Raw genomic sequence first — 11,663 nt, 5'->3', positions numbered from 1 at the left:
GTCATGGGCTAATTACAAAATTATCCTTATCAAATTCCATTGCCAATAGTATACTCTACTATATAAAACTCTCATTAACTAGTTTTTCGTTATTAAGATAGTTTACAGTAAACGTTCTTAGCCACCTGCAAGGATCCTAATGAAAAGAAATTGTAGATGATTTTAATCTTGAATACAACAAGAATCCTAGATGATCTTAATTTTCTAAGCGTGTAAACTGTAGATAAACTTCTTTTTTACCCGATAAGCATAAATCAAGTTTGGAGTCCACAAAAAAGGAAACTCATTGATTCCCTATGAAACAAAATTATACTTTGTCCCGGATTCATTGGATAGCAAATATCTAGCCCTTACTCTACTACTGAAGTGACAGGATGGTTGTTGTTGCAGCTTGCAATACATAGATCAAGATCAAAGTATTTAGTTTTCTCCCAAAAAAAAAAAACAACGTATTACAGATAAATAATAAAAAGTAATTCTATTATCCGTCCATATCATTATCTTATCTTTTTTAATATTTTCTTTAATTAATGACTATTTTTAAAGAATGGGAATGATATATATATATTGATTTGTCCTTTTTTTTTTTTTTGTGGTTATCGGGCTTGACCCATTATTTTAGTGTATGTGTTTTAAGTGGTGCACTCTCTTCCTCCTATTATTTTTGTCTGTTGTTTTTCTTACATTTAAGCCTTACTCTCTATTTTTTTTGTATTTTTTTAAGGTGACATATCAAAAATATGGTTAGATTGCATAACAAGCACATTTGATGAATTCCGGTGGGCGAAGTGGTACTCAATCTATCACGTAGTTGTTAAAAAACATTTTTTGTATATATCCTACCATATGAAATTTAATATTTTCCTTTTTTGTGTCTTTCATTGCACATTTGATGATTCTGTAAGCAATTGCCATATACGCAAATTTGCTATAACAAGAATGATACCGGAGAAATTATCATTAAAGATAAAATATAAAAATTGTGATGAAAATTGCTTCTAAATAATAGACTAACTTTTGTGTCAAAAAAAAAATTAGACTAACTTTTAAATATATCTTATATTTAATAGTTTAAAATGTTACGTAATTTTAAATTTTAATGTACATACATTTTAAAAATTGGTAAAATTTAATCCGATTTAAAATAACTTACCAAAATACTTCAAACAATCATGCCTTTTGAGTTGGCGTTTATTAGATACCAAAACGCTGTCGTTTATTCTAGAAAGAGACCTCGAAGTTTCTCTTCAGGTGGTGGTTCTCTTTATGATTGCTCTGATTTGAACTTTGAAGTATCTCCGAAGCAAACAATCAAAACCAAAACCAAGATCAAAATCAGAATCAAAATGGGTTCGCAAGTGAAACTGTACGGACACAACACAGCAGCAGCGTTATCACTCTCTTTACATTTCCCGCTTCCGCCACGTGTCCGTACGTTACTGGCGATTCCCAAACCCCAGCGACTAGTAGTCTTAGCCATGGCCGTTAAGCGCAGCCCTAAGCGTCTCAAATACTCTTCTCCTCGCTTCACCAAGGTCTCTCTCTCTCCCCCCTCGTAAAGACTTTGTTTGGTTGCCTAGAAATTGGTGTCAAAGGATGAGAAAATTGCAATTCCGTTTTGCTCAAATTTTATTCTTATTCTTATTATTATTATTTCTTTTACCCTTTTTTTTCTCATTAATTAGAAGAATATAATAAAAAAGAACGGGCGCAACATGAGTTTGTAAAAGATAACAATTTCCAGAGAATTGTAAAGAGCCTGAAATTTTCTATTATCCATTTGTTGGCATTGCCTTAGAGTCTTAGAGGTAGTGGAGCCTTTTTAGACAATGTAGCTGCTGGGATGCAAAAAAAAAAAAAAAAGGTGTTATGTTTTAATTGCACCAGATTGACTAACTGACATAACTCTCAACAGAATCTGGTGTATAATGTTTGTGCCAAATAATTACAAAACCCGTGAGAAATAAATTTATGTGATTTTCAGTTTTCAGTTATATATACTTTTTGGGAATTGAATGGGAGCCATATGTTCTATTGACACTTGCATTGGAGAATTGTAATTAAAAAGTGACCTTATACATATGCAATTTTGATGACTATGTTGATTGTGGGCAGCAATTTGTATCGTTTATGTTAAAATGTCATGCATTGCAAGGTGGTCTGCTGAATTCACAGGGCATATTTGTTCCCTAAGTTCTGATGGGCCAAGGAAGCATCCCAACCCCCCCCCCCCCCCCCCCAATTTTTTCAAAATGAATCAAGTGTTTTTTTAATTGTTGCATTGCGAGATGGGTCATTACTTACAAGATAGGCTTAGTTGTTGTTGGAATGAAAATATCAGGAGGGTGGCTTGCTTTATGTTGAAGCCGATTCATCAGGAGCAGACAGCTGGAAATTGGAGCCGATTGTCGATCTTTTGAAACAGGGAGCTGTTGGGGTCATTCCGACAGACACTTTGTATGTTGCACTTCATCCTCTCACCATCTCCTCTCTTCTTCGGTTTTGCCTCAGCTATTTCAAGGCTGCATCAAGTGTCATGGCTTAATATATTTGACAGATATTTATGATTGGTAGGCTATGATTATGTTTCTAGAATAACCTAAGCTGTTGTGCTTGTTCTGTACCCTCTGATGTGTCTTATTGCTGTAATATTAGTTGTGGTTGTATGGTCAACTTAATTTTGAAGGAGATTTTCTTTCTGTAATTATTCGTTTTGACCTTTCCTTAGTGCCCTTTTCTTTTTATCTTTTTATTTATAACTAGTTATTAATTGAAGTCAATGAAAAGCATTTTGTTGATATTTACTATCCTTTCTAAACAATTTTTTGCTCACATTTGGTTATTCTCTTTTTTCCCATTCCTATTTGATGAGTATAGAAGTTTTCTTTGTTTATAGGTATGCTATAGTTTGTGATTTGAAAAGCCCACTAGCAATTGAACGTCTTCGGAGGTAGACACTATGCTGATTTTAAGGATTTTTATCACTAGATACTTCATATTTCGCCTCCTGTTGACAAGAGCGTTATATGTTTTTCCATTGCAGGATCAAGAATATAGAAGCTTCAAAGGCATGACTCTGTTTTTCTTGTTTAATATGGAGTGATTTGGGTAAATATTGTTATATTATAAACTTTTTGCTGTAGTGTGAGTGAAGCTATTTGGGGAATCAAGGATAGAGAATGGATTTGGCATGGGAAGTGCCATATTCAGGTTGAATTTGACGTTCTTGATGCCAAAGTACATGAATATGATGTTAAGATTGCCAAAACTGCTAGCTATTATTGCCTTTTAATGTGCTGGATCATATTTTTTTCTCAATGCTGAATTCATATCAGCTCTTGGACTTTGCTGGCACTGAGATCCTAACTTAATGTTAATGACAAAGCATGCCAAAATCTGCACTGAAGTCCAACACAATGATAATGCCAAAATCAGCTTCTTGATTTGGTATGATTTGTCATTAAACATTCCTATTTGTTATTTTCTTGGAATCCAAATAATTTAAAGTCTAACCATCAAGATCTCTTTTTTTTTTCTTTTTTTCTTTTTGAAAGCATAAACTTTCTCAGCAACAGAAACAAGAACTCTGGTCCAAAACAGATAAAAATTAAGACTCAAAACTTCAATTCCTTTATTCCCATACAATTTTCTCTGCACACAAAAAGTTCTTTTTTTTGGGCAACCAATGAGTTCCAAACTCTCATAAAGTAGTAATTTCAGTAAAACAAAATGATTTCCACTAGAGTTTTCAACAATGAAAGTATCAGTTTCTAGTCCCTCTAAAGCACACAGAATGCCAAAACAATTTTGGGTCGAGTAGACTAATCTAAGTGCAAGCTTTTGTCTTCTGATCCTACATTTGTCATTATCATTATGTTCTGAGCTCAGTGCCATCAAAGTCCAAATGTTTGATTTCAGCATTCGAAAAGAACGAAATGAGCCAGCACATTAAAAGAAGTGTGTAAGTGTGCATTGGGGGGGAGCTAGCAATTCTGACACTCTCAACACCAAATTCACGTTGACTTTGGCATTAAGAATGTCAAATTCAACTTGATTTCGGCACTCCCCATGCCAAATTCACATTCTCCTCAATTCCTCAAATAACTTTCATGCTTCAGCAAAAGGTTAAAAAAGTTATAATATAATAATACTTACCCAAATCACTCCTTTATTACACTTTAGAAAGTGAGAAAACTAGCCACTGGAGAAAATATGCTGATACTGAATATTATAATCTAGTTGGATGGTGCATGGTCTCAACATGTTGAAGCCATTGATTACAATATCTGTATTCTTGTGTTTTGACAATTCTTTTTTGCTTTTTGAGAACTTGTGTATGCATGTTTTTATTTATCTTCATCTAATGAGTGCAGCCTCTTAGCATCTTATGCCACTCTTTCCGGGACATTGATACATATACAACAGGGTTTCCTCGTGGTGATAGCCGAGGGCATACTAATATATTCCGAGCTGTTAAGCATTGCTTACCTGGGCCTGTAAGTATGTTTTCTGGATCACATGATTATTGCTGGGAAAAACCTGAGGTACCCATTGGGTCCTGATTCAACTATCTTTTCTTACATGTACCTTGTAGCTATTGCTCAAGGATGGACCCATCATCCACTGTTATACCTAGCTGTCTATTGTCTATACAAAAGATCACATAGATTTAAGTATTTGCAGCATCCCTCCTGTTACTCTCCCTCTCTCTTCCTGGATAAATAGAGTCAGAGAGAGAGAATGGTGAATTTTCAAAAAGAAATCTTCAAATTTATGAATTTATATGGCCTGAAGATTTTTTGGGGGTCATAGGACAATGCACGGGATACAATTTAGGTTCACTTTATGTGAATATTTTGATCCCTGACACATCTTCTATGCAAAATTGCAACAGTATACTTTCATCCTAACTGCAAGTAAAGAACTACCTAAACAGTGTATAAGGAATAGAACTGCAGCTGCCAAATATGCAGTGAGGAAAAACGTGGGTGTTCGTATGCCTGATGATGCCATATGTCAAGCAATACTCGAGAAGACAGATGCACCTTTAATTTCCACGAGGTTGGTTTTATTTTTCTATTCAATTTCTTTTAATGGGAGGGATAGCATTTGTTGGAAGTGATGTGTGCCTTAAACTTTGTTTTCTTTATTGATACAGATAACTCTAAATGGATAAGAAAACTCTTTTTCTTCAATCAATCATTGATGTTTAAGCAGGAAAAAAATATTATACCAACTGTTTGATTTTCCCATATACTCTAACTCTATGATGTTATTTCTGAATGTATGTCCCATTTTTTCAGTGTCAAGTGCCCAAAGGAGAATGAGTGGCTGATCGATCCGGTTGTAATAGCTGATATGTATGGACCAGAGGTAAGAGTCTATCATCTGAGGGTGCTTTAGTATAAATTCTAAGGTTAAAATGACTTTGCAGGTTATTATTTCGCCCCCATATTTATGCAAAATGGAAAAAAGAAATTAAAGTGGATGCGTTATGGAAGTTATGTCATTACGTTCCATTTATATAATTCTTGCTTTTGGGTATGATTTATAGGCTGCAAAGAAAAAGAAAGTGTATAAATTTATGACAGCTTTCTGTATAATTGCAGGTTCTTTTATATATATATATATATGTGTGTGTGTGTGTGTGTGTGTGTGTGTGTGTGTATTATTAGTGTATATATATATATATATATATATATATATATAAAAGTTAGTACCTGACTTAAGTAGTTTAATCTATTTTAGGGTCTTGACTTTGTTGTTGATGGTGGGGTAAGAGTGGCAGATCCGTCCACTGTAATTGACATGACAGTGATGCCTCCAAAAATTATACGGCAGGGAAAGGTAATGAAGTCCATAATATTGATGAAGTATATTCTCTACAGTATGGAGTTAGTTACTTCATTTACATAATATGATATAGCATTTAGTGTTTAACATAAGGGCTCTATTGCTTTTTTGTAACTAAACGGGAAAGAGTTCTGTTGTTGCCAAAGCTATTTTCTTTAACAAATCCCTAAAAGCTTGTCCAGAATAAATAAAAATGCCTAAAGCTGGATACAAAAAAGAACATAAGCCCTAAGTGATCCAGAGGTGTCATGACTGCCACCTATTGCCACTTGCTAGCTCATCTACCGTGGACCATTGACCTCAAGTCGTACAACCAAGGAGAGAATCTACTGCAAAGACTATTGGCTCTTGCCTCCTCCCTCCATGGGCCATGGCTCCATCATTTCACCTCCACAGATTCTCTCTCCTATTTGTGACTTTTTTGTTTGGGACCCAATCTTTGAGTACTAATATAATTTAGATTTTAGAACAAATTAACAAAATTAAGTTTGTTTGCTCCTGTAGAAATTGTCATTTGGGTTTTTTTTGGTATTTTTTTTCACTTGGCAATATTAATAGGTTTTATAGTTAAAATAATATTGGACATATTAATGGAACATAAAGCTGAGCTTGAGCAGTTTCCAACTTTCAATTATTGGACTTCTAACTGTCTTGGTATCTGTTTTTGTTGTTTTGTCTATGTGTTCCCATTTTTAAAAAAATTTTATAAAAACATTGGCAAGAGTAATTGGTTTTTTTATTAGAAGAATATATGACAAATAATGAGATGATAAAATGTTGAGTTCCATTTTAATAAATGATTGTGTTAAAATATACGACAAAGTTATTATTGTCGTGTGTATATATATATATTGAATCTTGGTATATTTCTCATTTGGAAAGGTGAAAATGTTATGGTTAATGACTTCATGCTTTGGCCTTCCAAAAATAAAATCTTGATTTTATCACTAATGTCACTAATGTGAAGCATGCCTTATTCTCACATGTGATATTTTCTGAAGAAACAAAGGTTCTCTAGATATAACACATACCAAGTTCACTTTCATAGTGCTTGCATTTTATAAACATGGTTCCCTATTTAATAAGAGATGAATGCTTTCATTTACAATGTTATGGGCCACTGACAGCCTTGTCCCTGCATCTGCTTTAGCCATTTCACTGAAATTTGCTAGTTCTATGAGCATTTCACTGCCATCGTAGTTTAGACTTTAGACTAGATGGGACATTCAAGTTCTTGCGTGCTCAACATACTAGAATGCATTATTGGCTGACTTCGAGTTTGTTGTTGTACTTATATTTGATTCAGGGACCTAAATTACACTGGATGGTCGCTGAAGATGATAATGAATCTGATGCTGTGCATGAAGCAAATCTCGTCGCTGCTTTTGCAACTTAAAAATAATTGGAAACCCTGTAGAGAACCTTTATTTGTATACCTTTGAAGTTGTACAGTGGTTTTGGTTTCTCTTGCAGATAGATGATTAATGCTTTAGTACCACACTTATAGGATACCAAAGAAATGTATCTTCCGTAAATGTTCGGTCAAAAAATGGTAATAGTGTAAAAGGTTATAGGAAAGATCCTAGAGGGAGAATTATAATATACTTTTGAGTACGTACCTACTTATTGGGCAACTATTTGGTGATTTGTTTTGCAATCAAGTTGCATTATGTATAGAACTGGCCATTGAAAAGCCATTCTAGTTTGACATGATTATGCCTTATGTACTTTTTTTTTTTTTTTTTTTTTTGTGTGGAAAATTACACTTTATCCCCTGTATTATACCCCCATGTTATACTTTGCCCTCTCTTGTCTATTTGGCTGTTGAGTTGGATGAAAAACGAAGTCACATGAACCCATAACGACCCATGAGAACGGCGATCAACCAACCCACTCTGACAGATTTATCACTGATTTGGCCCGCAACTATAAGACCGTCGATGAATTTGACTTGAAACTCAAGAAGCAAGGAGTTGAGATGCCTGATTACTTTGTCCGACCCATGACTCATGCCTGGTTGGTGTGACTCTTTTTTCTTGAAGCTTCAATATTTTTAGTCTTCAATAACGCATCTACGCATTATGGCGTTTTATGGGTTGTTTATTTTATATGCTTGTTCATGTTTATCCCAAGCTTATGTTAATCGGTTGATCACTTTAATTTGGACCAAATTGTTATATTAGACTAAAATTGTCTTAAGTCATAATTTAAAGAGAGGTGCTACGTCCACAACATTTTTACAACAATTTTACAACAAATCATAGGTGGTTAGTTGTTATAGGTTCAAATTTGAATCTAACACTAAGATTACTTTTTTGCCTCAACAATAATAACCAGTAACAACCTGCCACGTAGGATTTGTTGTAAAAATATTGTAAAAATGTTGTGGACATATCATTTCTCTAATTTAAAACTTAGGGTTTAGAGCATAATTAAGTCAAATTTGATTGTTACTAAAATATTTATCCTTCATCTTTGTTTATTTCCAAGAAAATTAAAGAAAAGAAAGAAAATAAAGTAGGTAACAGTAGCACCATTCTTCACCAGATTGAAAAACAAATTTACCGAATAAACCAAAGTTAACATTAAAATTAAAATTTATATTATAATTAATCCTCAAATCTCCACATTATTTATAACATCCTCTATCCAATACTTCTTCTTAACTAAATATGAGAGAGAGACCAATAGTAATTTAGCCCTAAATTATAAAATACAAAATTTAATTTTTTACTTTCTTTCTTTCTTTGTCTTCCACTCTAGAAAACCGGAACCCCCAACTTGCCGGTTGCCAATCCGGTAGCCGGTATGCTTGCGAGGAAGGGGGTCTTACCGGTAAAAGCCTCTGCTTTATCTTCTACATCATCGTCAGCAGTGGTGGAGGAAGGAGATTCCTCCATGGTCCATACAAATTAAGTAAGCAATTTTAATTGTGTGTTGCCAATTCATCATCATAAAACACCAAAAAAAGCAAATACCGGTTACTTTCTCCCTTTTACACATGCTGCCCAGTACCCACCCAAAAAATGTCTTTTACACTGAACATTTTACCTACAATGATTTTATAGTGAAAGAATAAGTTAAAAGCGCAACATTAACTAGTGCTTCTACAAAGTAGCTGCTCAACCAAAATTTATTGGAAAATTTTCAATATTCCATACCAAAAAAGAAAAAAACCCTTTTATTCATTAATTACACATCGAAAATATTGGAGGATAAAAAGATTAACTTATGGACAACGGATCAATCGTGAGGGGGAGAAGCAATGCAACAATTTTTACACCACAATTGTTGCAATAGTTGAATTGATAACTACTTTTTATTTGAACTCACCACTATTTTCATATAGTTCAACCGGCAAAGCCTCTTATTGTTGAATGTCGAATAATAGATTTGAGTTTGACCTCGCTTACACCAAAGATTAATCGGCATTTTTAGTTTGAAGGTGCTCCCATCTCCCAAGCTGCAGGTTGAAGGAGGTAAAGAGTGTTTTAATTTGATAATAAAGTGTAATCATTTTGAAGGTGCTCCCTTCTCCTAAAGTGAGTTGGAGGAGGTGAAGAGAGTTTTGATCATGATAAGAAGCAATAATTAAGAGCGGACACTGTAGATTAAACTATCTCTAATAATAATAAAAAAATACTTGTCTTACCCCAATTTTGTAGGTTTCTTTATGACTTTTTCTGAAGGTAGAGGTACTCCCTTCTCTCGAGGCGAGTTAAAGAAGGTGGAGGGGGACGAATAACCCCTTGAGACGCTGAATAAATTATCCCAAGGCGAGTTAGAGGAGGTGGAGGGGGATGAATAACCCCCTGCGAGACTGGATAAACGTTTCGCAAACCTGATAGATTTTTCCGTTGTCTGGGATGAAGAGTGGGACGAAGCATGGTATCAGTTGTAGTATGCGCAATCGAACGAGATGAAGCTGAGAGGGTGGATACATCTTGTAGAGACATGATAGATTTTCCCCTTGTTTGTTGTGAATGTGAAGTATGGGACGAAGTGACGGCACCGATTGTTGTTTTATCTTTATTTTTTGATCGGACAGCACCAGTTGTTGTGTGCACAATTCGGCTCGAATGAAACGGATGATTAATTACAGCAACATTAGATTTTTGTGAATGTGAAGTATGCGCAATCGAACGAGGTGAAGTTGAGAGGGTGGATACATCTTGTAGAGACATGATAGATCTTCCCCTTGTTTGTTGTGAATGTGAAGTATGGGACGAAGTGACGGCACCGATTGTTCCATCTTTATTTTTTGATCGGACAGCACCAGTTGAAGTATGGGACGAAGTGACGGCACCGATTGTTTTATCTTTATTTTTTGATCGGACAGCACCAGTTGTTTGGCTCGAATGAGACAGATGATTAATTACAACAACATTAAAGGTATTAACTGTGATATTATTGACGTAAGTTTGGTTCGGTAAGTCCTGCAATTGAGAAAGGATTAAAGATTTGTCAACTGATCAAGAAAAGTAAGCATAAGGTAGTATAAAGAATCAAGAGTCAAGACATATTAGACAAGTCAAATCAGACATGCACCACTTAAAAGGAAGCTGTGGTAATTAGGTTCTTGAGAATAATAGAGAAAAAAAAACATCCTACCCGGTCGACAATTGCTTCATATATTTTCTCCAGTGCGAACCCCTGCAATAAAGGGAATCCAAAAAACAAAGAAAAAGATAAAAAGCAAACCCAAATTACAAAAGAGTCAACCCATCAAAAAAAGAACAGAAAAACAAAATGTTAATAAATGCTCTAAACCCATTTGTTAGTAAATAATTTTAGGAAAATTTTTATGAGATGAAGAAAAAAAAAATAATATTTTAACAATTTTTTTTTATTTCTTACAAAAATTGTATCAAAATTTTTCTAAAAATAATTTATTAACAATTGCCTTAAAGATACTTTTAACGGAACAAAAAAAAAACATTATAGACATCTAAATTCAGCTATGAAGATTCAAAATATAAATTTTATGTATAAAGAATAGGAAAAATGAAAAAAAAAAAAAAAAAGTATAAAACCCAATTACAAAATGAGCGCAATCTAAACCGTGCTTCTCTGAGTCCTCTAGGACAACAAACACACGAAACAGACATTCAAGTCACCTTTCTCCTCTCACTCCATTTTAACCATAACAAATTATTGTTTCTATATTAAATTAAAAAAATAAAAAATAAAAATCTTTACAACGTAAAAGTATCATCCTCAACAAAGACATTAGATTAAAAAAAAAGTCTCCCATTACAAATCAAAAGAAAAAGAATTAATTTCAAATTCTCATAAGATACCAAATAGACTTGTTGAAAAATATCTCTAAAAAAAAATAGAAACTAAAACAAGCAATCACTTAGTTGGAATAGAGATCAAAATATGAGAGAGAGGAAGGAGCTACGATGAGACGTACAAAGGCAGACCTAAAGATTTCTAACATATTGTCCCAATCTTGATTTCCTAGGTATGCTTTCCCTGCTCAGAAACTGAGGCTACTTCGTTGAATGTTCGGAGTTGAACTTTTTTTTTTTTTTGAGAAGGGATGTTCGGAGTTGAACTTGAGACAATGAAACCAAACCAACCTAGGGCGGTAGACCTAGAGAGTTGAATTTTTTTGCTTAAATTTTGAGAGTTGAACTTGAGACAATGAAACCAGACCAAACCAGGGCGTAGACCTAGAGAGTTGAACTTTTTTTGGCTGACCAACCTAGGGCAGTAGACCTAGAGAGTTGGGACTTTTTTTGCTTAAATATTTGAGAGTTGAACTTGAGACAATGACACCAAACCAACCCAGGGCCTAGACTAGG

At 34.2% G+C, this 11,663-nt stretch overlaps 2 protein-coding genes across 2 annotated transcripts; one reads left to right on the top strand and one right to left on the bottom strand.

The window, feature by feature from the left end:
- The first annotated feature begins 1,229 nt into the window (after window positions 1-1,229).
- LOC142622900 (uncharacterized) lies at window positions 1,230-7,566 on the top strand. The gene is made up of 9 exons (XM_075796460.1): window positions 1,230-1,535; window positions 2,342-2,457; window positions 2,897-2,950; window positions 3,044-3,068; window positions 4,374-4,496; window positions 4,895-5,061; window positions 5,304-5,373; window positions 5,749-5,847; window positions 7,160-7,566. The coding sequence occupies exons 1-9, from the start codon at window positions 1,347-1,349 to the stop codon at window positions 7,247-7,249; spliced, it is 933 nt and encodes a 310-aa protein (XP_075652575.1). The 5' UTR covers window positions 1,230-1,346; the 3' UTR covers window positions 7,250-7,566.
- Window positions 7,567-8,977: 1,411 nt separating this feature from the next.
- LOC142622901 (uncharacterized) lies at window positions 8,978-11,364 on the bottom strand. The gene is made up of 4 exons (XM_075796461.1): window positions 11,270-11,364; window positions 10,465-10,506; window positions 9,506-10,289; window positions 8,978-9,316 (listed from the first exon to the last, which is right to left on the bottom strand). The coding sequence occupies exons 1-3, from the start codon at window positions 11,294-11,296 to the stop codon at window positions 9,525-9,527; spliced, it is 834 nt and encodes a 277-aa protein (XP_075652576.1). The 5' UTR covers window positions 11,297-11,364; the 3' UTR covers window positions 8,978-9,316; window positions 9,506-9,524.
- Window positions 11,365-11,663: the final 299 nt, after the last annotated feature.

This window comes from Castanea sativa, chromosome 1 (genome assembly GCF_040712315.1).
Source record: "Castanea sativa cultivar Marrone di Chiusa Pesio chromosome 1, ASM4071231v1".
NCBI lineage: Eukaryota > Viridiplantae > Streptophyta > Magnoliopsida > Fagales > Fagaceae > Castanea > Castanea sativa.
This window is presented reverse-complemented; position numbering and strand designations above follow the sequence as displayed.

Coding starts and splice junctions, on each gene's coding strand:
- LOC142622900 (XM_075796460.1), top strand. CDS start 1,347: ATGGGTTCGCAAGTGAAACTGTACGGACACAACACAGCAGCAGCGTTA. Junction 2,951..3,043: donor GCAATTGAACGTCTTCGGAG/GTAGACACTATG, acceptor TTTCCATTGCAG/GATCAAGAATATAGAAGCTT. Junction 5,062..5,303: donor GCACCTTTAATTTCCACGAG/GTTGGTTTTATT, acceptor CCATTTTTTCAG/TGTCAAGTGCCCAAAGGAGA.
- LOC142622901 (XM_075796461.1), bottom strand. CDS start 11,296: ATGTTAGAAATCTTTAGGTCTGCCTTT. Junction 10,507..11,269: donor AAATCTTTAGGTCTGCCTTT/GTACGTCTCATC, acceptor CCTTTATTGCAG/GGGTTCGCACTGGAGAAAAT. Junction 10,290..10,464: donor ATGAAGCAATTGTCGACCGG/GTAGGATGTTTT, acceptor TCTCAATTGCAG/GACTTACCGAACCAAACTTA.